The sequence below is a fragment of the Phalaenopsis equestris genome, unplaced genomic scaffold (genome assembly GCF_001263595.1).
Source record: "Phalaenopsis equestris unplaced genomic scaffold, ASM126359v1 Scaffold000347, whole genome shotgun sequence".
In the NCBI taxonomy this organism is placed as follows: Eukaryota; Viridiplantae; Streptophyta; class Magnoliopsida; order Asparagales; family Orchidaceae; genus Phalaenopsis; species Phalaenopsis equestris.
The window spans coordinates 1998810-2024726 of NW_018164789.1; the positions used below are offsets into that span (position 1 = coordinate 1998810).

The window sequence follows — 25917 nt, forward strand, 5'->3', positions numbered from 1 at the left end:
GGATGAGGAGGAAGGTCAGGTTTTTTATTTTTATTTTTACTGTTCCCTCGTTGTAGAGGCTGATTATATATATATTTTTTCATTTCCATCTTAATGAACTTTTAGATTCTGTTGTTTTAAACATTGAGCACTTTGATTTGTTTACTCTTAATTTAATTTGTTATCATTATTTATGTATTTAAGTGATTTTCTTTTTACAGTTCTGTTGATAGATAATTGTCATATTATGTTGCTTGGGTTTCTTCTGTGCAGGTGTGAAATTTTAATTGTTATATTGATTTTTCATTGCTTACTGGCTTACTTCGGATTGACACTATAATATTTCGACACTAAATCAACAATAATCTGCTCCACTTAACCTTACAAATTTGTCGTTTCTTAACCAAATTGCGTCGGAATTGGCCGATGCCAATCAACGTCGACATATTTTGACACTAATTTATAGCGACATACTTTGCACCGCAAACTCCTACACTAAAAAAAAAAACTAACGTAAAAGTCGATGCAAAATCAATTAGCGACGCCCGTTTTAACGTCGACGAGTTTTCAACGCTGATCTGACAGTAATTAAACTTAGCATTGGAAAAAAGGTCGATTAGTGTTGAAAATTTCTGACACTAATCTGACAATTTTATTAGTGGTGGTTGACAGCTCGTACATCTCTCGACTTGGACCCAATAACCAAAGAACGTCATCATAGCTCACCAGTATGACCAATGTGGCTTGCAACTTGTACAACCTCACATTATGGCCACTGTAGCTTACAGATGTCATCACAACTCATTACTACGGCCTATGTGACCAGCTACAACTTACGTGACTTACAAAACCTAACTCCAACCTCTACAGGTTGCAAATATTATTTCAGCTCACCACTATGTCTTACGCGACAAACCATGATATACGCGGTCCGTAGATCGTGCAACTCTCGGCTCCAGCCCTTTGTGGCCTATTGATGTCATCACAGTTCACCACCACGACCCATCTAACCAACTACGACCTACATGGCTTTTAGTTTGTGCAACTCCAAACTCTGACCTCTATATCATACGAATTTCATCACAACTCATCACTACCACCTATGTGACCAACTATGATCTACGTGACTCGTAGCTCGTGCAGGTCCCAATTTCGAACCGTGCGACCTATAGACATTATCACATCTCACAACAACAACACACGCGACAAGTTATAACACATGTGGTACACAACTCATGCAATTCTTGGCTCTAGCTCCAGCGGTCTTCGTACATCATCACAATATACGACCTACGCGACCAATTATGACATGCGTAGTCCACAACACTTATAACATCTACTACAATCTCTGTGACAAACTAAGACTCCTGAAGCAACCTTATGCAGCTCACACGACCAGACATTACAATAGCTTTCAACTACAGACTATACAACATGCTGATGCTACAATCATAGTCTACAACGAACTTATGTCTCCATAACAATGGACTATGCCCTTGTAGCTCGCTATCACCAATAACTACATTTATTACAACCAGATTACTACTATTGTTGATAAACTACTGTTGCACATATACAATAACAAGCTTTTGTAACTCCCTATTCCTTAACTCAAGAGAAGAGTAGTATGTACTCAAAATTAATAATGAATTATTTCAACTCAGTTAGACCACATAGTTTTTTTTTTTTTATAGAATTTTTGACATAAAAGGTCCAGGTGTATCCTCTTATTTGCTTCTGTTTTATTATATGAGTGTTGCTAAATTTTCTATATATATAATGATAGGATGATAATTTATTATTTTACTATAATGCTGAAGATCTTCTCCCATGAATCAAGGCGTTAGATATTTAAACACCTAGTGAGTGGTGTATAACACTTGGATGTTGATTCTAATTGGCGGAGAAATCAAGAGAGTTGTGAGTCGGCTTTGGCCTCTTCATTCCCCTGCCGTAACCGCTCCACGCCACTCCGATCCAGCCAACTTAGCTCTTTCCGGTACGATGTAGAAGAAGGGGAGGGGAAAACGAATACTCGGTCGAAATATCTGCAATTTGAAGCAGAAGAGAAGCTCCGATGAGGCAGATAAATGCAGACGACATTAGAAAATAAGCAGCTTTAGAGGGCGGTAATCATTTTCTTAACTCCGACAAACCCTAGCATTCGTAGTCGCTTATCTTATTTTTTAATAAATTTGACCTGGGTTCTTGATTTGTCCGTCTAGAAATGTTTAATCGTTCATCGTTAGATGTTTGAGTTGGGGCCATGAATTATCCGGTCAGTCAACACTATATTATATCCGCATTTATTTTTTGCTAGCGATGATTCTGGTTATTATGATCACGTTTTACATTTTCTCTTGATATAACTTTTTTTCAGTCATTCCGTTGATTCGTTTTTGTAGTTACGAAATTATGTTTGTTTGAGGCTTTATATTGTTATTCACGGCATGCATAGAATAAAAAATCTCATTCCTTAATGAATTCCTGACATCCTTAATGAATTTATGGCGTGATAATCAGAATTGTATTCTAAGACTAAAACTTCGGAATTGAGTGTTTTTTTTGGGCGCAATAGTCTTTCAAAGCTTAAGGAGGTGTTTGGTAGCACACTTTTAACAGGATTTAACCCTGGATTTAACTTAAATCCAGCAAAACGCCAAAAAAGGAAAAAAAGGAGAAATCTAAATCCAACTTTCCTTTAAATCCTACGCTCTCCCTTTCGGCCTCTTTCTCCCTATTCCGTGTCCTCAGTGCCTTAAATCTGGATTTATCAAGCCCGTATGTGAGGTGGATTTCGTGGATTTACTCCGCCGTTGCTCGCACCTATGTCTCCGTTGCGTCCACCCGCGGATTTGATAAATTCTATTAACGTAAATATCCTGTTGCAGCCAAACTCCACCTGAAGCTGTTGAAAGTATGGTGTTTGTGGTTTCAATTCAAAAGGGGAAACAAGTTATAGTTAAAGATGAAGGTGTGATAGCATGTGTGGTGTGGGTGTCTATGATTATTCTTTAACTGCTTATTATCTTACTGCTTCTCCTGTTGATAAGCAAGCCCCACTTCATTTAAAAAGGCTAAGGATATAAGTGTTTGACAATAAACCAAGGAATAGGAGACTAAGAATGATCTAATTTTGAGTGGCATTTTTCCTTTCCCGTGTTTGTTGCTTTATAAGGTGAATAATAAGATTGGCGGATCTTCTTACTTCTTTAGAGAACCAATCTACATATTTTTTTCATAAGAAGCCTAGCGATGGGGCACTTTAATATCATAAGTAAGCTTGGTGATGTTTATGAATTTAGTATCAGGTCAGGGTGTTGAAGTACGTGCCTCATTCCTAATTCATATTTTATGGTTCAGTTTATTTATATAAAGATCCTATTAAGACATCATGGTTATGAAATGTTAATTCTACTTGTCACATATTATGTGTTTGGTTCAGTCAGACCAATATTTTTAGGATTATATATAATTAAGAGAGAAATATTAAATTTTTTGGACATCTCTAAATATCAACCAATTTTGATAGACTTCAGTCAATATTGTTCTATAGATTTGTCAGTTAGTGGTGCCATCATGCCAAACAATTGCATCTCTTTATAACATGACATAGCATTGAGCTGTTTCTGAATTGGATTCTAATAAGAAAATACCCTAAACAATTCTTCAATCTTCGTAGAAGAATTATCCATAAGTATTGTTTTTTTTTATATGACAAGTTAGCTTCATCTATATAAAGATGTATAAAATCAAGTTAAAATTGAAAAAAATAAATATGACTAATTCCATAGGTTCCCAGATGCCTCTCCTTCCACCATTGTTTTATGCATAGAATATTTAATGTTTGATCCCATATAAGTTTGGCCGTTCCTCCCAATAGCTCCCCAATTCTCTTATATTTCGATAAGGTTGGAAGTATTTCAAATTTACTCCACATTTATTGGTTGAATCTTAATCTGGTGCATGGAACAATACGAAATTTATTCCTTGTTTAATGGGCCAAGTCCTCTCAAGAATTTCTTCACATCAAGTTTATTTTATTTTAATTTTTTTTTGTTTTTTTCTAGCAAATAAGTGTCACTGCCCTAATACTTTTGAGGATGGAAAGCTCTTCAGTAAAGTTTTACAGTGGAATAAAAGTGGGGTCAGGATGAATATTACAAGAAACAATTTTATTTTGAGATGAGTACAATGCATAGCCAAGCAATTAAAATTTATATTTCACTCAAATAGAAATAAATCTAATGGCTATGAATTTCATTCCTTTTCATTTCAACCGTCGTCTAAAAACCCTATTTTATCTTAAATATTAGGGTGTCCTAATTGCATGGGCAACAAGAAGATCCAAGAAACATTGAAATTGTTGAATTGAGGTTTCATGAAACAATTAGAGTTTTGTAATTCCCTGTGACATATGGAGTTCATAATGCCCATAGAGAAAAGGGAATGCCATTTAAAAGCTCTCATTGTTATGAACTCAAAGTTGTTGATAGAGCATGATTTCAATGGCTAGATCGACAAAATCGATTTTCAAAATGTTTTAAGAGCAAATTTAGGGTTAACTAAAACAATGATTATCTGCCACATGTCTAGTATCAAATTATTTGTGTTCTCAAAAACAATCTAGTACTACAAACTACTTGTGTATAGCCTATAAAGGTCATGAACCTACAAGAAGCTCACTTCAATGAAAGGGAGCTGTATAATGCAAATTGAAACTATTCGAGATTGTAGAATGGATGCTCACATAAAGAGATTGTCGGGATGAAGTTGTGGCAGTAGCATCTCTCTGATGCTTGTGACATACACGTTGTGAGTAAATAGGAAGAAGATTGATGCACTTCTTAGTTTGATTTGTCATTCATTATGTCTGTTGCGACGAAATTATTGAAATTTTGTTGAAATGTTGAGGATAGATGTTGATATAGATGCCATGACTTGTCATATTTTAGTAAGAATTTAAGGAATGAATTTAGGAAAGTATTAGTTTTATAAATAGATATGATTTGAGTGTCATATGAAAGTTCTTTTGCATTCATAGCACGTCAAGCACGGTAATTGGATTCAAAGCACCTCTCGATATTGTGTTGAAAAAAATACTCTCATGTAAGAGCCTTCTCATCCAATCTTCCCCCAAAATATTTAGATGCATCTCTTTTGTTCACATTTACCAATCAAACCTCATAAAGCTTGACCTAAAATCCATCAAATACATATTTGGTACACTTCTAACAAAAAGAGGCGCAAGTGCTATTATCCGATTACAAAGAAAATATTATTACTTCATGTATGTTACCTTATTTGAAAACCAACCCTTCTACCCTAAATTTGATATTCAGGGGGAGAGTCCTATTGAATATCAGAATTGGGATACTAGTCTAGAACAATCATAACTTATTCTACTTCACTACTTTGGATGCTCACATTGATCTAGAGTCATCACAACTTATTCTACTTCCCTCTAACCATTCTCTCTCCAAAGTTCCACCAGTCGAGAACATCTAATTTGAGAGTGATAACAAGGAACTTTGTGTGTATATTAGGAGAAAGAAATCCATTGATTATGTTAAAGGAAGTATTTAATCGCGGGACTATTCATAACCAAACCTAAATTCACACATCTCTAAAGTTTTAAAGGAGGTGGAATTCAATGAAGAAGACAAAGAAATTCACACAAATTATCCTATCTAGGATTAGGTTGCAGATGAGAAGTTATCATCAACTTATAAATCTTTTATATTTAATATTGCATACTCAAGTTCGTTCATGAAGCACTTCAAATTCCATAATGGGAAAAGACAGTTGGAGAGGAGATCTAAGCTCTTGACCTAACCGACACATGAATCTTTGCAAAGCTTTGTAATTATGAAACAATTAGAGCTTTGTGATTCCTGGTGACATATGGAGTTCATAATGCCCATAGTGAGAAGAGAATGCCATTTAAAAGCTCTCATTGTTATGAACTCAAAGTTGTTGATAGAGCATGATTTCAATGGCTAGATCGACAAAATCGATTTTCAAAATGTTCATGTCTAATATCAATTTATTTTTGTCCTAAAAAACAATCTAGTACTACAAACTACTTTTGTCTCTAAGCCTATAAAGGTTACGAACCTACAAGAAGCTTACTTCAATGAAAGGGAGCTGTATAATGCAAATTAAAACGATTCGAGATTGCAGAATGGATGCTCACATAAAGAGGTTGTCGGGATGAAATTGTGGCAATAGCATCTCTTTGATGCTTGTGACATACACATTGTGAGTAGGAAGAAGATTGATGCACTTCTTAGTCTGATTTGTCATTCATTATGTCTGTTGTGACGAAATTATTGAAATTTTGTTGAAATGTTGAGAATAGATGTTGATATAGATGCCATGAATTGTCATATTTTAGTAAGAATTTAATGAATGGATTTAGGAAAGCATTAGTTTTATAAATAGATATGATTTGGGTGTCATATGAAAGTGTTTTTGCATTCATAGCACATTAGGCAGGGTCATTGGATTCAAAGCACCTCTCGATATTGTGTTGGAAAAAATACTCTCATGTAAGAGCCTTCTCATCCAATCTTCCCCCAAAATATTTAGATGCATCTCTTTTGTTCACATTCACCAACCAAACCACATAAAGCTTGACCTAAAATCCATCAAATACATATTTGGTACACTTCTAACAAAAAGAGGCACAAGTGCTATTATCCGATTATAAAAAAAAAAATTATGACTTCATGTATGTTACCTTCTTGAAAACTAACTCTTCTACCCTAAATATGATATTCAGGTGTAGAGTCCTAGTGAATATCAGAATTAGGATAGAACAATCACAACTTATTTTACTTCACTACTTTGGATGCTCACATTGATATAGAGTCATCACAACCTATTCTACTTCCCTCTAACGATTCTTTCTCCAAAGTTCCACCAGTCGAGAACATCCAATTTGAGAGTGATAACAAGGAACTTCGTGTGTATATTAGGAGAAATAAATCCACTGACCATGTTAAAGGAAGTATGCAATCTCGGGACTATTCACAACCAAACATGAATTCACACATCTCTAAAGTTTTAAAGGAGGTGGAATTCAATGAAGAAGACAAATAAATTCACACAATTTATCCTATCTTGTATTAGGTTGCATATGAGAAGTTAATCATCAACTTATAAAGCTTTTATATTTAATCTTGTATACTCAAGTCCGTTCATGAAGCACTTCAAATTCCAGAATGGGAAAAGACAGTTGGAGAGGAGATCTAAGCTCTTGACCTAACCAACACATGAATACTTGCAAACCTTCCTTTGGATAAAAGACCCGTTGGGTGTAAGTGGGCGTTCAATGTCAAGTACAAAGAAGATGGGAACATCAAGAGGTTCAATGCTAGGTTGGTGGCCAAAGGATTCACTTAATCTTATAGGATATTCAATCAAGAGAACTTTACTCTAGTGGCAAAGTTAAACGTTGTAAAAGTTATTTTTTCTTTGGCAGTGAACAAAGAGTGGAAACTACAACTTGATATCAAGAATGTGTTTTTGAATGATGATTTTGATGAAAAATCCCCCTAGGATTGAAAAATAACTCAGATAAACATCTGGTTTATAAGCTAAGAAAATTATTTTATGGCCTCAAACAATCTCCAAGGTCTTGTTTTGATAAGTTTACCAGTACAATGAAAACTAATGAGTACATCCAATGTCAAAAGGATCATAAAGTATTAATAAAACATACCCAGAGAGGTAATAAAACTATACTCATTGTTTATGTAGATGATATGATCCCGACATGTGATGATGCAAAATGAGAATTGGAAGATTAAGGAGGTCCTTGCTATAAGTTTGAAATTAAGGATCAATGAGCAATGGGATAGTTTTTAGGCTTGGGAGTGGCTATGTCCAAATTGGGTATTGTGATATCTCAAACAAAGTATATCCTAGGTTTGTTAAAAGAAACATGAATGCTAGGGTGCAAACCTGCTGATACTTTTATGAATTTCAACAAAAAAATTGCATTTAGAGGGAGGAAATACACTAGTGAAAAATGGTAGATACCAAAGACTGGTGGGTAAGCTCATATACCTATCACACACGAGACTTGACATTGCTTACTCTGTCTGTAGTCTCTGTATTATGAGTCAAAATATGGATAGTCTGAATGAAAAAATGTTTAGAGACGATTTATTGAATAAAGAGGTTTCTTAAGAAGACCCCTGACAAAAGGGTTACTGTTTAGAAATCAGACAACATAAAGGTAGAGGTTTGTGTCAGGAAAACACACGGACATAAGGTTTACTTTTAGTTATTGTTCCTGTGCTTGGGAAAATCTTTCATTTGGAGGAGCAAGAAGCAAACAACGGTATTTAGAAGTAGCGTAGAGTTAGATTACCAGACACTTGTTTTTGTCATTTATGAAGAAATGTAGATCCAAAGGTTACTAAGGGTCTGTCTGGGGTAGTTTTAGTTTAATAATAAGTTGCTGTGAATAAACAGACCATCTGTTTGTTTTTTGTATTTTGAAAATAGCTGTGCTGCAGTTGTTTCTGGATAAATGACCATTCTGCCCCGGTATTGTATTGCTGTTTGCAACATGACTGTCATAATAATATAATTTATACTTTAAAAGCAAAAATCCACTATAAAACAATATCAAAAAAATATACACCCCACTTAACAGTGAATATCACGATTACAAGAATTAATAAAACTTAAAATCATATTATTTTAAAATACAGATGATGCATGTCAGGAGCTAAGCCGTCCTCTAAGGATATTCTTCATGCCTGATCATTCTCGGTGGTGGAATCTTTCAGCCTATTCGCCCACCGAAAAAAGTCGCAGTCCTCCGTGATTCTCTGCGGGCGCCTATAAAACTGTCTCCCGTAGCTATGTGACTGACGTGATGTTAACAAGGAACACTGAAGTTCATAGTGACACTGCAATTCTCGGGCGGTTCCGGAATTCCTTGAGTTCATGTATCTTGAATGCTTTAAAAGACATCCCATTATACGTAGCACGTGCACAAATTGATAAAATAAGTAATTAATTACAGTTTTATGCAGGTGTGGGTTCTCAGAGAACTCAGCACACCAACCAACGAATCTGTCATTACAAGAAAACAACATATTTTATAAAAAATGTTCTTGGTTGCCTTTAACCCACATAATACCAAACTCGTGTTTGTCACATATGCATATCACAAAAAAAAAACATCCAGAAAAACCTAAAAAAATAGTAGCACTGAAAAGAAGAGAAGAACTCAGTTGCTTTCATTAGGATTTTACATGTGACATGAACCAACAGACAATCTAGAAGAATTCTTATGGTCAAACGTCTCATCATACCCACCAAAATAAAAACAAAAGAATTATGAATGGAAAAAACACTTACAAACAATGCGAGGAGTGATGAAATCGCTTAATTGCTCCTCACATTATTAATTCATTATACGATAATATGTAAAGGTTTACCGCTAACACCTCTCGCGAAGTCATTCTGGACGAGCCATGAAGTCCATGATTTTTGTGTAATTCCTCAAACAGATCGTTGAATATCACCTGTATCATGTGGAACTTATTGTGAAATCTCATTGGGTGATCCACAAGCAACTCACCAACCCATTTGTTAGTAGCATATGAGGATGTCATAAAAGAGCAGTGCTTTATGTACAAGCTATAATATTCATACATCAAGCAAATATAACTACAACTCTTTTTTTGCGTCTTTCTCTGGTTGCATCAATGTATATCGGTATCGAAGTGGCTACGCATAAGCATCAATGAATTAACTATAATCATCTAAGGTTACGAATAACACAATAAAAATATAAACATCAATGAATAAGCATATAAGACATGTTTCAAGCAGTTTAAATATCCAAAGTAAAATAAAAAACAATAAACAAATATAAATGTCTCATGCGATTATAAGTAAAAAAAATCTCTCAAATATTTTTGCGCTCATAAAAATATTGTAAGTACGCCACCCTGCGATCATTGGACATCTTGATAAAAAAATCTCTCTTAGCCGAATCTTCAAGCAATTCCATTGCAAGCAAGTACAATGACAAGTTAGAAATTTTTGGAGCTGCATTCAAAATTTGCAGAACTCGGTCGACAAAAGTTGCTTGAGATGTGTTGGGTTCATTGCTGTATGAAGCCACCAGCTGTGATATCTGGCTTTTAAGAAAAGAAGCTCCCATTTTCTTTTTATTTTCAACCCGCAGATGCTTAGAACTACACATGAACTTAATTTCATGGAGCTCTGGGCTGGGGCCTTCAGTGGAATCACCCGATTGGTCGACTCCAAAATTTTCGGGAATGCCACCAAGCTCTATCTCTCTGGGGTCACATGCATTTTTGCCTGTTGTCATGACACCCCAAACATTCGATTCAACTTCTCCTCCAACTCAGGATCGATTCCACCATATTTAAATTTTTTCGGAGCAAACACTACCTACAAATTCTTATAATTTCTAGTTTAATTTAAAAATAAATTAAAAATTGTCCAAATTAGGGGCATTTAAAAATGCTTACCGCAAGTCTTTCTACACACTACTCATCGAAAATATTAATCGTTCGCTTCATCGAATCCCACCCCAAGCTCATTGACTCTTATTCCAATTCTTACTAGAATTTTCAATCATTCTTTGAGCTCATCCCACTTGTTTTTTAATTGCATCATGTTGTACTCTCCGTATGTATTTTTTTTGAATTTTTTTATAATATTCTGCCACCCATCCTTGTTGAAATAGGTTGTAAGCTTTTTTCCCAGATCAATCTTATTCAGACAAATGTCACAAAATATTATGTTTGTTTCTTTATCCCACATTGCAGATGAACTAGTTTTTTTGGTCTTAATCATTGTATTATTGGGATGAAAAAAACTAATTAACATAAATAGGATTGTCACAATATCGCAAATTAAAGAAAAACCGTAATGTCGCAGCATCCACACCAACACATCCACAAACTACACTACCATCTCCACATCCATACACCACCACCTCCTCATCACATAACCACCCTACACCTCCACCTCCACACTACAAACCTCCACCTCCACACCACACCACACCACTCTCCTACACCACCACCTCCACACCACATCAATTCTCCTACAACACCACCTCCACACCTCATCAACACATCCACACACCACTACCTCCACACCTCATCAACACATCCACACACCACTACCTCTACACCACACAATCATCTGACACCAACTCATCCACACACCACCACCTCCACACCACAACAACTCTCCTACACTACCTCCACTGGAATTGAAAATAGCAATATGAAAATCCAACACAAAATTCCCGTTATTTCAGTGGTATACAAATCTAGCATGGAATTTTAGTGAAGCGCCCTCTGAAATTTCCTCTGTAAATAGAAATATACATCCAATTTTCTCACTAAAATTCCAGTAAAATTAAAAATAGCGACATACATATCCAGCATGAAATTCCCATTGAAATTCAGAATTCATGTTTCCAGCCCATATTAAACAACACATACACATCACCCTAAACATTATTTTTAACAAATCGAGCACCAAATTCCACCCAATTTTCAAATTCCCAGCTGAAATATCAAAGTTCATGAAGAAATTCAAATTCCCCACAGCATAAGCACCAAAAGAAATCGAACTGATCATATACAGGGCACCCGAAGCATTGCTAACAGGATAAGCACAAAAAAATCTAAAGATCACCGCAAAGCTCAGATACATCCAAAATTGCATGAAATACATAAACCAAAAACCCGTATGGATGCAACATGAAGCATCAAACTGAAAACCACCAAAATCGAGCAAACAAAAATGAAGCCAACCAGCATAATGTGCACAGCCACACAGAGAAGGGAGAAAAAAGGTGAAGAACAGAGAAGACATGTAGAAGAGGGAACACAACACAGATTCGGTGATGCGCATGACCACTAAACCGAGCCAGAGAAGAAAAGGGAGAGGGGAACATACAAGCCTCAATGCAGTAATCACCAACCGAAGAAAGTGATGTACCAAACTGAAGGACTTTCTCCACCACACAGAGCACAGAGTGCACAAATCACTAAAATTCGAGCGAAAGAAAAGCGGGGAGAGGTAGAAGAATTAATGGTCACCGAAACAACCATTCGCAACCAAAAATAAACAACTGTAAACAACGCCTAGCCACCGGAGCTACAGATCCACGAGAGAGAGATATTTAGGGCAGAAGATTCGCAGGAGAGAGAGCGGGGTCGAGAGAGACGAGAAGAGGGGCCTTAGGGTAATTGAACCCGCGGTCGAGACAAAAGAAATGTGGGTTGAGGGGTCAAACCTGCGACTGCGTTTTAACAAATTATTTTAAAAATACCGCCACGACATGAAAACCAGATGCCACAAATCACAGTCTGTCGCCGGGCCGCTTGAATTCAGCCGTGCCAAACGGACCCTAAATGAGTTGGGATGCTCTACTGTCAATCTCATGAAGATGTTTTGTGACAGGCGAAGCCGCAATGAGTAGTGCAAAGAATCTCATGAATCATGATAAGGGCTGAGCACATTGAGATTGATAGACATATTATCTCTGAAAAGGTCAATGGAGGCATTGTTTAATCTTCATTCCAACTCATCGTCAAGTAGTTGATGTCTTCATGAAATCTCTACCTTCCAGGCAGCTTCACTCATCTGAATACCAAGTTGGGACTTTACAACATCTATGACCAAGCTTGAGGGTGTGTGAATATCTGAGCTTCCTTTTTTAGTTTTATTCCATCCTTATTATGTTATATTTCTTTCTTTCTTGAGTTGTATTTTGTTTAGTAAGTTGTAATTGTCGTATTATTCGTTTCCTAACCTTTCCTTATTATATAATAAGAAGAGTTGTAATTTGATTATTGAGAAATAAAAGAGTACGATTTTCTCCACCTTTCTACACATCTAATCTCTAAAGTTGTATTTTGTTTAGTAAGTTTTAGAAAGAGTATTGATTGTCTGCTGGTTCAAATAGTTTTTGTTGTTTGGTTGCAATCTTTTAGTTTTCTTCGATTCCTATTCACTAATGTTACGAGCAGTTCTACGGTTTTACTTTTTCAAGTCTGAGTAGGATTTGTTTGGTTTGACTTTTTGATACTCTTTGATTAGCTATCTGTTTTGCCATGAGTGAAGTTCACTGCTTTATTTACGGTAAAATGGGTGCAAAAGAGATCTGCAAACAATAAATCCAAATTAAACAAAATTGAACCAGGGTGCTTCTATCACTTTCCTCTTGTTTTTGCTTGTTTTTCTATGTATGTTGATGCTGCTTTGGCGGGTCTTTATTTTGTTCGTTGTCTTCTTGTCTGAAAGCTTGCATATACAGCTTCTGATACTCATTTTATTTCTTTAAATGTGATTCTAACTATTTATAGTATATGAATTTTATGTTCAGGCATTTTGATGTGTATGCTTTTAAGAAACTTTGATGTTTTCTGCTGCATTATTATTTTGAATTTTACAGTTTGTTTTTTTTCCCAATCTATGTCCTTTGCAGAGATTTGTTTGAGGCATATATTTTGCTATACTCTGTCATCACAGAGAAAAAAAGTGCTGTCTGTCAAGAGCCACAAGTGTAGCATGCAATGCTTTGTTTTGTCAGCTACATTAGTTTTTTGTTAAGGTTTTCACAATGCCTGACACAAATTCAATCACTGATAGTGGAAGTCATCCAGCAGCTAAGAGAAGCCTTCCTTCTTGGATGAGCTCTAATGAAAACAGGAGCAAATCCCAAAAGAAGCGGAATGATGCTACTGAAATAATGCCAAAAAGTGATAAGGAGAACTACACTGCTATTTCATACGATGATAGGCAAAATAACTTGGAGTTTTCAAAACTCCTGGTAAGAAGCAAGATATCTGACAGTAGAGGAAAAATTTAAAACCATTAGCAGGGATACATTTTATGTAAGCTTGTACCTTCTTAACTTAAATATGAAATGAATTACCTGAAAATTTTCATATTTTCTTGGATAGGAAGGGGTGGTTTTTGTTTTATCTGGCTTTGTTAACCCAGAGCGAAGCACATTAAGAGCACAAGCAGCGGAAATGGGAGCAGAGTATCAACCGGACTGGACCTCAGGTTGTACCCTTCTTATATGCGCATTTCCGAACACTCCTAAATTTAGGCAAGTAGAGAACGATCAAGGTACTATTGTCTCAAAGGTATTTAGTCTTTGTCTCATCTTAATAGTATATCTCTTTCATGTATTCTGCTATCATTGCTTTTTGAAATCCTAAAATGGCCTATTTCGTGACAAGAAGTTCTTAGAATACGTTATAATTTCTTTTGTTTCTTATTTCAATGTTAATATTTTTAGGAATGGATATTCGAGTGCTATAACCACAAAAAGCTTGTTGACATTGAGCGCTACCTCATGCATGTTGGAAAACCATGGAGAAGATATACTGAGCAAAATCAGCCTAATAAAGGTAGTAGCATTGTTAATCTGGTTGGCTTGTCATTTTGACTGCTATGTACAGTCTGGTTTTGGTTCTCTCAATTTGTGCCTGAGATTTTTTTGTCTGCTAACAATTCTCATGGAAGTGTGGAACTGATTAGACATTTTTGGCTGTACAGTTAGCTCTCTGATTGGATTATGCATCTAATGTCTAGTTTTATGTCCTAAATCATCGTGGTTGCAGTTTTTATAGCATCAAAAACTTGCAATGCTTTCCTTTTATATGCATTTCTGGGAGTGAGGACCTTAAACTAAAGGACATTGAGGTGGCTCGTCATGATAGGCATATAATGCGTGCAGAATTCCTGACAATGGAAGAAAAATAGAAATTATTAAAAAAATATATTTTATCATGTTCGTGGTAAAGAGATTTTCTTTATGAGAAAGTGTTAGATAATCATTATTAAATATTAGAATTTTCCCACCTTGTATTTTGTCATTGCTATTTTTTTTTGTTTATAGGTCCAACCTTGAACTATATTATCACACAGAGCCTGGCATTCATTGTACTTATCTTCTCGCCCAATTTATCTCATAAATTGGTTGTGGTGATGGAGATCTTTAATTCTCCAGTCAATCATGGATGTGTTCTTATGCCTTTAGCTTTTGGTTTTTCTCTATGAAAAACTTTTGGATTTCGTGATTAAGAAAAAATTTAGTTTCTATAACATTGACAAACTTAGCAAGCAGACATAACATCTTTAACTGGGTTTTATCACTAACCCATATGGCTTTCCCCTTTTTGGCAGCCATGTCGCCGCCATCAATTGCTATCTCATCAGCCCCAGGCTCGTACCATTTACTTTACACCCTTTAGTACCAATTCTCATTTTTTGAATATTTCTCTTTTTTAGTAATGGTTGCCATTACTAATCGACATTACTTCTTGATCTGTCTTGGAGATAAATGTCTGGAGATCAACTTTGGCTGAAACTCTTCATCCTGCTGCTGAATGGCACTAGAAATAATGCTTGTGCTTTTTTATTTGACGTACCTTAAGGAAAGACTAGCAAAATTAAGTTTACTGGTCTATGACAGGTCATAGGATATCAGGATAACCCTCATTCAGTGATAACTTTTAAGTTATTACTCTTTGTGGTAGATCTCAGATGGACTTACCCTTAAATAAAAGAATGATGCATGAACAAGAAAAACCAATTTGTTAAAATTTGAAAATTTAAGCCAACGGGATTCATTGATTTTCAAGCAATTGGGGATGTACTGACCATGTCATCCATGTTTTCCCAATGCACTCTTCCTGACGTTTTCATTTTCCCAATCTTTTTTATTTTAATCTACCAATTACTCATTCATGTATCAAGGTTTTGTGTTGAGTTTTCTTTTATTGAAACTGATGCAGGGCATATTCGGGATCTCAGGATTCCTAATGCAATTAAATGATGCAGTAATAAACGATCACATAAAGCAACTAGTCAGATTTGGGATTTGCTGTTTCGAAGTTACCAAGTGAAACAATAACTCATTTTTATTTGGTTTAAGAAAAATTTAGACCAAGTACTAATTTATTGATCATTTAAACTAAAAAAATTGCGATGAAGTTAAAATCACTAAAAAATCTGTAATAGATTGGAATTCACACCACAATCAAAAATCTATTTGTAACATGTCTGACTAAAACCACAATGCACGAAAATGCCATTTGCGAATTACATAGAAGAAAGAAGGATTAGGAATTATCACTCTTTAGAAAATTCAGGTTTTATATTGGTACAAGAAAATGACTTCCCTTGAGATTTACATCACACTTGCACCACACTTAAAAGAATCAATATCAAACTAAACACACAAATTTGAAATTCATTCATCACAGTTAGCTCTCTAATAGTTGCCTAAAATACTAATATATACAACACAAGACCCCTAAAGTCATCAAATGCAAAAGTTCTTCCATTAAAATCCCAAAAAAATGTGGATCCCATCAAAGTAATGGAATTTTGAATTGTCAAAGATAAGTCTTGTTAGCACCAAAACCGGAGGATTCACCCAAGAACATGAGAAAAATTGGCATAATATTTGCAAAGCCTTACACTCTCTGTAGGAACCACACGACCTGTAGGAGCTGAAGGCAAAGCTCTGCCAAAAGCATATACCAGTAGTAACAGTACGCTTGCTTCATGATTATCACATCAAAAACCCTTTTGATAAGAACTCGGGTTGCTTTTGAATGTCTACAAATATCAATGCAAAGTTTTTTTGATGCATTCTTTCTCTTATTTATTTCTGATGCATGCTTTTGCCTTTATGCACTACAAAGCTCGAGGAAAAGATCAAGGGTATTGCATTTAGGATTTTCTCTCCTAGAATAATTTTAATGATACCTTATGTCGTTCTAAAGTTACGAGATGGCCAATTCTTACAAGCTTTATGTGCTTGCAGTTCAGGGAAATGTCTTATCTGCAGAGCCTATAAAAAGAGCTGAAAAGAGTTCATTGACGGTGACTGGTTCTCAATCTTCCGAGGTTAGTCTAAATAATAGTAAGATATCTCAAAGAATGCTCCACAGCTTGTTATTTCTCTTAATCTGTTGTTGGTCTGAAACATTATTTAGACAAAGTATATTGATTTTAATTATTGATAGGGATTTTTACATCCCTAACACAGAAAATACCTTATATTACCTATCTAACACCTAAAGTTTACATATTACTAAACTACCACCCAAAATCCTATTCTCCCAAATTTATAACCACTCCTTCTCTACTGCCGTAACCTTCTTCCTCTGCCCGGCTTTAGTCTGCGATCCGAAATGACTTGAAGGCCTGAAAGCAAGTGTTTATGATTTCATCCATGATTGGGCCAACAAAACATCATCCCCGAATTCACACATTTAGGGGCTATTTGGAAGCAGCATTTGAGTAGAATTTAAGCAGTATTTAACCTAAATCCGGCCAAACAGTAAAAATGACAAAAAAAAATAAAAATAAAAATAAATCCTTCAGGATCTTAAATCCCATTTCTCTTTGTTTTGGCTTAAATCCCGGTTCTATTAAATTCGGTGGAAAAACGGACTTACGGGATTTAAAGGAGCTGATGTGCGCAAAGGGGGGAGGAAGAGGGCAAAAGATGGAAGTTACAGAGGTCTTAACTATTGTCCATTTTGTGCCTAGTTATATCAAAGTATGCATTGATGCAAATTATAATTTTGAGCGGTTCGTGTTATTCGTAATAACTAGAAGTCTTAAAATTTTCTTTCTGGCAATAACCTAAGAGTAGGTTGGCAATTATGGTTCTTTATTAAGGATACTGGCTATAGGAATAGATCACATTATACAAATTCAACCAGGAATAGGAAAATCTAAGTTAACGTAAAAGTTGTATGAAAAAGTTTACGGAATTAGATAATAAGGTCGTGCATAACCATGATAAAATCATAAGGTATAATAAAAATTTATGGATAAAGTGGGAGGATGAAATTGAAGGGGGGCTAAAATTGGGCTAGATATACTAGTGATTGAACCAATTTTTTAATCAAAATTTCAGTGGCCAAATACTTTTTTGAGATACAAAGCGCAGGAGGAAATGTACGCTTGCTTTAGAGTGTCAATGAGCATGCACTAGAAAGTTTTTTATGAAGGGATCCTTTCAAATCTTTGAGTTTTCTTAAATATATTCATTATTGAGTCTCTCCAAACATTTGAATTTATGTCGGGCAAGTTTACTATGGAAACTATACATTTATTGAGAGGTTCAACAGAGAAGTACAAAGTGGGTAAGGAGGATCTACATATGATTTTTATTTTTTTAGAAAACGCTTATGATAAGGTTCTTAGAGAAGTCCTTTGGGAGTTCTAGAAAAGAAAGGTGTTGATATGACTTATATTCAAGTTGCTAAAGATATGTATATTAGTGCTGATGCTTGTGTTCGAACAGAAGCAGGATTAACCAAGTATTTTTTTATTTCAGTTGGATTACATCAGGGATTGACTTTTAACCCATATCTTTTTGCTTTAGTTATGGATGCTCTTGCTGGACATTTATAGGAGGATATACCTTGGTTTATGCTTTTCGCCGATGATATCCTTCTTGTGGATAATACTAGAGAAATAGTTCAGGAAATATTTGAATTAGGGAGGTCTGCATTGGAGTCTAAAGACCTTCATTTGAGTATATCTAAAACTAAATATATGGAATGTAATCTTAATAGTAGTGGCTCTAGTGGCAGCGTTTTAACTATGAGTGATTAAATTATTAAAAGGTGGGAACGTTTTAGATATCTCGAGTATATTGTTCAAAGTGATGGTGATATAGATGAGGATGTTATTAGTAGAATTCAAGTTGGTTGGTTGAAGTGGAGAAATGCATCGGGTCTATTGTGTGATAAAAAAAGTGCCACTTAGGGGCCGTTTGGTTAGGTGAATTAGTGATGTACTGTAATTCTTTTGTAGGGATTTGAGAAAATTATGTGTTTAATTTGAAAATTTATAAAAATAATGTAAAGTTTTAATGAATTTGAATTTTACACTATGGTTCATTTTGAATGAATTTAGAATTCGACAAATTTGACCGAATTTAAAATTCTTGTAGAGTGTTATGGACAAGTCCCTACAGCCTGATGCCTGCCGCCGCCGCAGCTTGCGCCGCTGCCCGCCCGCCCGCCTCCCACTGCTGTCCGCCCGCCCAGCCTTTGCCTGCCACCTCTGTCGCCATCCCCGAAACAATCGTTGCCCGCCGTAGCCCGCCACCACCCTTGCCTCCCGCCACCGCCGACCCCACCGTTTTCTGCCATCGTTGCCTTCTCCAGCCATCGTTGCTACCTGCCGCCACCACACGCCGCCTCCACCACTCGTTGTCGTTGTCATCTGCTGCCGTCCATTGTTGCCGGTTGTCGGTTGTTGCCACTGTCGCCGTTATCGCAGCCACCACTCGTTAACTGTCGCGCCCTACCTTTTGCCCAAGTAAATACACAATTTTCAATCGTTTTCAATCAACTTCAAACCAAGCAAAAAAAAATTAATTCCTACATTTTTTTTCCTTCTCGAAAATATTTCAAATATATTGTAATCATAGTACTATTACATTGTACTTCATTTTTAGCAAACCAAACGACCCCTTAGACTTAAAGATAAATTTTATAAGATGGTGGTGGGACCTGCAATGCTTTTTGGTGTAGAATGTTGGCCTTTAAAATAGAAGCATAAAATAAAGTTAAGTGTTGTTGAGATCAAAATGCTTAGGTGGATGATTGGCTTGACACTTGGAGACAAAATGTGAAACGAATCTACCATGAAAGGGTTGTTGTAGCTCCCGTGGTAGACAAAATTAGAGAGAGGCATCTTAGATTGTTTGAGCACATTAAATGTTGACCATATGATGATCCGGTTAGGAGAGTAGATATTTTAGATTCTATTTATGTTAAGAAAGGCAGAGGACAACCTAGAAAGAATTGGGCATATTGTATAAAAAATGATCTTAATCCAGTAGAATTAAATAAAAATATGACATTCAATAGGACACAAGGAGGAAAATGATTCATGTAGCCGACTCCACTTAGTGGGATAAAGACTTGTTATTATTATTGTTGTGAGGCTCCTTTTCTTTTTCCCTCACTACTGTTCGTTATGCTTGAGATTGAGATCTCTGTTGGCCTCTTTAGTTACGTCATTTTCGGCTTAGTAGTTTATCATTCAGTTTCCATAAATTCTATTCGGTGTATTTTCGTGTATCACAATAGGTTCACCATAAAGTATCTTTATTATCCCTACATGATTGTTTTTATTGTCTTTTTCTAAGAATTTGAACAGGTCCTTTTTCCCCATTTCTTTCATAGGGGTCAAGGTTAGTTACTAATTATGAAAGATCTTATGTTTGAGGTTCAAGATTATGCCCTTGTTACTTTCTTCTGTATGGATTAGAGAAATTGTCTTATGTCTAATAAGTATGTGAACTCTTAACACAATCAAATATGGGATTGAATGTTGCTAGAAAATCAAATATTATGGGATTCTATAAAATCTTTTTGAGTTTTTAGTATTTTCATTATCGAGGCATCTTTTCTTTTTCCCTCAAATCCACCGTACCTCCCTCCTGCCACCCTCAAGCAGTCGCCAACCCCTTTTTGACCACCACCCGTCCCCATTTCCTAGATGGTCGTTTATGTACTTTGTATTGTTTTCTATTTTATATTTTTGCAGTGTCGTCTTGTCCTTTCAGTTTGTATATTTGTTGTAGCTTATTTCATGTTCGCAAGAGTCTCGTTTGCATCCTTTTGAATTCTGTAATAATAATTGTGCTTTTCATGGTGGTTGGGCTTCCTGGTATCATCAGTTCTTGCTTATTTTTCACTACATTAAGGTCTTGTCAAGCAACATTGATACTAGGGAATGCTTTAGCATTTTTAAGCATCAAAAAGTAATTTATTTCAAAAATGATATTAATATTGCCTTTCTTTGTAAACCTTACGTTAGCTCAACATATTTTTTATTCAGGTTTGGGACAAACAACAAGAATATTTTAATTGAATTTTGGCTTATGAAAAAATGTATTTATATGCTTTGCTTCATTATGTTCCATTCCATCTTCTTTAAAAATGTAATGAGTTTAGAATAGATTATTTGAGTTTCTTAACAATTTTGTCTGTAATTAGAATAATAATGCACGGGAACTTTGAACTGAGTTATGGCGTTATTACTTGAGCAAGTTAAATCTGGTGCAGTGTGATATGCATCTTATATGTTCCGGTTGAATATCTAAAATTACGAGGCATATTTTTGTTACCATAGCTTGCCCTAGATACCACATGCAACTCCTGATTTGGATTCATCGACATGATTTTGATGCACTTTTGAATATTTGTTTTACATCTGAAGCATTTCAAACAATTTTATACTAGTGCATTACCTTTAGCCAATAAATTTTTTTTTCGTGCAATTTATTTCTTCTATAATTTGTGCTTTTGTAGGGTGGATTACCCCGTTCTAGCAACAATCTTGTCCTACCTTCCAAAATTAAAGAATGGGCTGCTGATGATCTGAGTAAGACAATTTCATGGTTAGAAAGTCGAGATGAGAAGGTAAATTGTTGACTATTTTCAGTTCAAAATTTTTTAGTTTGTCTTTTAATGTAATACACACTCAGATTGCTAATTGAGGTACGCAGCATTAGAACTGACTAAATACTCCTAGTCTTTTCTGCTCTGTACGTTGAGGCTGTTTAGTTACCTGATCGCTGCTTCAAGGAGACGACTTTCTTTTAGTTGATTATCATCTTTTTCTTCTTCATTTTTGGTCAACAGCCAGAGGCCAAGAAGATTAAGCTTATTGCTGCAGAAGGAATTATGACTTGCTTGCAGGATGCTATAGACTCTCTCAAACAAAATAAAGTAAGCGTTTTCCTTCTTTGTAGCTATCTTGTTCTATACGGCATGATGTTATAATAAGTAATTAGATTCTTCAAATAAAAAAGGTTGCGGTGACCCGGTCTTCTCAGCTCCTATAATTAAAGTTTGTTTTGGAGTTGAATGAATTCAAAATTAAAATTTTACAAATTCTCCAGTGATGACACGGAAGTGCTATTGTCTTGACTTTTAGAGAGATTTACTTGTGAATTTTCTTTTTGGAAGGATTAAACCAAGATGATCTTATGTGAAAACAATGCAGAAACGTTTAAATTCACAGAATAACAATCAAACACAAAAGATTTATATGGTTCGGCGTTGAATCTACACCCATGGGGATGGAGATTTTACCAGCACTGGATAAGGAGTAAGAAAAAAGGCTAGGATTTACCACTACTGTACTTCTTATCATAACTCTCACGGATCCTATGACCCTTTTATAGAGGAGGATTGAGGCATAGAAGTAAATAAAACCAAAAGATTAAATTATCCCTAATTACAAAACGAAATCATAAATATAACAATGTTCACCTCATCTTTTATTTTCAGATAAGCAAGAGGTGACCAAAATGAGCTCTAAAATTCAGTTCAGATGCACCAAGATGATTACCTGTGTACCCCTCCTGATGGAATAAATACAATTTTTCCTCTACTACGCTATTTTTCTTTATTTTTGTCTTGGAACTCCCCCTGTTTCCAAAAACCTGTTATTATTCTTTGTTAATGACATTGTCACTTCTTAAGCCCGCTCTCTAATCCTTATTTATTTTAACAAGCTATATATATTCTCTATATTTTTATTTCAGAACATCAAAACTGTGACAGAGCAGTGGATGTTCGTCCCTCATATTGTCACATACCTAGCAGAACTTGAGGGCAGTAACCTTCCAAAGAGAGAGCTCCATGAACTGGCTGATTCATGCAAAAAGATTTACAAGAGCGAGTTCAAACAACTAAACAGTTCTGCAAAATTCGAAAAGTATAAAAATGAAGGTGGTGAGGAATACAGTGATGAAACAGATGATGAAGGGTTTGACAGCGATCGGACAATAGAAATGACCGAAGAAGAAATAGAGTTTGCCTGCAAACAAATTGGTTGCCAGTAAGCTTCATGAATTATGACTCGTATGACCGTTAAATCATGTCTGCTTATTATGATTTAAGATTCCTTTTTTGCCTTTGTCCAGGTAAATGCTGTTTAGCTGATTATGTTGGAAACTTATTTCTCTGTAACATATCTGCCTACCATTTGAGTTTTGCATTTTGTGTAATGTAATGATGCACTTGATTTGAAGTTCAAGTGTATTAACCTTTTTTATTTCTCGGTTCAGTGCTTCAGGGCTTCAGGTATATATTTTTTTTCTTTTTTTGGAACATTCACATGCATATCATTTAATTCCTATGTATTTACATAACTAACACCTAAACTTCAATTTTTTTTACTTATATCACACCATGGCCATGCATGAAAAGATGTATTTCACTTTTTATAATATAAAATAGTGATATTTTTTTTACGTGATATGAAAGATTGGTTTGGCATAAATGTAAAGAAAATAAAGTTTAGGTGTTAGCTATGTAAATACATAGGAATTGGGTGGTATGTATGTACATGCCCTTTTTTCTTAATGTTAATTTCAAGTATTGTTGGCTAAAATCTGCTGCAATTCTTCAAATAGTTTGACTTGCTTTTGTTTCGTCTTGGTCTACCATTTCGAAGTCAGATTATGCTCTTAGGATTTGGGGCTGTTGTAAAATACCTATAGAACTCTTTAAAAATGAAAAATGGATCATTTGAAAAGCAAGACAGGATTTACATCCATAGCACAAAATTCATATGTAACTCCTAAATTTTTATGTTTATTTATGTGCCACTTTAATGTCCAGCTGACACCAAAGCATATATATATATATATATAGAGAGAGAGAGAGAGAGAGAGAGAGAGAATATGTGCTTTACTTCAAATAAGTTGGTGATATTTTTAATGTAATCTAGATGGGTATGTGTGTTATATAGGTAAATAGAAAGATTTAGATATGAAAAGTATGTATAAATTGGTAGCTGTTTGCAAAACAAAGCAGACAAAAAAAATTACTTGATTTTGGTGTTATGTTTTAAGCTGATGAAGCTTCTATGAGCAGTACAGTTAAATTTTGGTTGGTTTGGTTAAAAAAATTTTGGAAGAATAAAAGTATTGTAAGTGGAGCACTATGGGAGAATGTGATTTGCATCAAATTTACATCAGATGGCATGGTCTCAAAAGCAAGATAGGGAGGTATTGAAAGCTAAGACGTGCATATAATTTAATGATAATTATCTTTTTGTGCTAATTTGTCTTGCTTTGTTAAATCATGTTTGCTTTTTTACCCTTTTCTTATATTTCAAGCGTGTTATTGTTGTTCTGTAGTAATTTTTTTTTCTATTTATTTTTGGACATTTACAAGCATGCCACTCATTTCTTATATATATTTTTTTACATTTATATCACATAAAAAATTATCACCATTTTAACTGTTAAAAAAAATGATAATACACCTCTTCATGCATGGGTAAGATGGCTTGCATTAGAAACTTGAAGTTTAGGTGTTTTGATATGTGAATATATTGGAATTGAGTGGTATATATGTTAATCTATCTATTTATATGTGTCTTAAAATTAATTAAGAGATTCAGATATATGAGGTGAGAATGGCTTAGAAAATATAAGAGAGTTGTTATTGGTTAAGTATAGAGGTAAATATGATTTACCCTTTAAAATCTTTAAGAATTATTTATGAGTTTATTATTTTGATCCTTTCACCATTTTTATGTGTTGCTTGTTTTCTTGCTGTTTTTAAGAATTTTAATTTACTCATCTAATCAAGTTATGATAGCTATGCAAAAAAAATAATGACACAATTGTCACAATAATCTAGTTATTTAATTAGCCAAATTGTTATTATATATAATTTTTCTTAAGAGGAAAATTTACAAACATAAAACATATTTTTTATATATTTACAGTGACACCTAAAGTTTGATACTTATATTAAAAATATTTTGATTTTATTATGCCTGAAAAATATGTATTTCATTTTTAGAAAGTTAATAAAAGTGATAATTTTGACTTGTTATTTGAGTGTTATGCATGTAAATATCAAATTTTAGGTGTTGGATATCTAGATATATAAGATTTTATGATATATATGTAAATGCCCCTTTCTAATAATGTTAGAAGCCAATACACTAATTAAATAGCTTCTTAAAAAAATTAGTATTTTTTTCTCGGATTTTTAATGCATTTATTACTATATTTTTTTTAGGATTCACTCTCATTTCCTTTCTTTTAAGAGAAAAAGTATTATATGAGTAGTTCTGATACAGAAATGCATCAAGATTCCAATGAAATTGAGTCACGTCGCAGTTTATTATATGGTCTGCCTCCTCTAGACACACGATGGAATTTCATTAAAGTCCTGATACATTTTTGCACCAGGACTCCTTATGTAATATTTTTTTTCCTTCTATGAGCTTATGGGCTTTTTCTCAACCTCTCACCTCTCTCATTTGAAAAAGGACATGGTGCATGAATCAATTATTACAAAAACATTTTAAAAAATATGACATTTTATGGATTAAACCTGCAATATTAAGATTTTTTTTTGTAAGATTTACAAACATACCACTCAATTTTTATGTACTTGCATCTATCATCTAAACTTCAATTTATATATACATTTCATCTTGTCTATATATGACAATGTGTATTTTCATTTTTTTTAATGTTAAAATAATGATATTTTTTATGTATCATGAATAAGAAAAAGTAAAATATAAGCGCTAGATATGTAAAAACATAATTTAATTTTGTGAGAAAAGTTTCAAGAATTCACTCCTAACTGTAACGCTTATTTTATTTTGCTGCAACATCATGGAGGGGGGCATGATGATGCATTAGAAACTCTTACTTTAATGCTGGTTGAAGTACTAAGACTTTGTATTTATTATTGTAATCATTTAAAATTTATTTATTTACAACAATATCAATATGATATTATGATATTGTTAGCTTATCGAATTATTTAATATGATTCATATATGTGGCAAGTACAATGATGAATATATATATATATG

The 25917-nt window shown here is 34.6% G+C and overlaps 1 protein-coding gene across 3 annotated transcripts; it reads left to right on the top strand.

The window, feature by feature from the left end:
- Positions 1–1829: 1829 nt before the first annotated feature.
- LOC110025996 (DNA-repair protein XRCC1) lies at positions 1830–23123 on the top strand. Of its 3 annotated transcripts, none has more exons than XM_020726724.1 (9): positions 1830–2108; positions 13487–13831; positions 13965–14153; positions 14309–14420; positions 16847–16929; positions 21369–21479; positions 21702–21788; positions 22610–22905; positions 22991–23123. In XM_020726724.1, the coding sequence occupies exons 2-9, from the start codon at positions 13622–13624 to the stop codon at positions 22992–22994; spliced, it is 1092 nt and encodes a 363-aa protein (XP_020582383.1). In that variant the 5' UTR covers positions 1830–2108; positions 13487–13621; the 3' UTR covers positions 22995–23123. The 3 variants fall into 3 exon arrangements, with proteins under 3 accessions (XP_020582383.1, XP_020582385.1, XP_020582384.1); XM_020726726.1 differs by having other exon boundaries at positions 1831–2108; positions 13651–13831; XM_020726725.1 differs by lacking the exon at positions 1830–2108 and adding an exon at positions 2216–2257.
- Positions 23124–25917: the final 2794 nt, after the last annotated feature.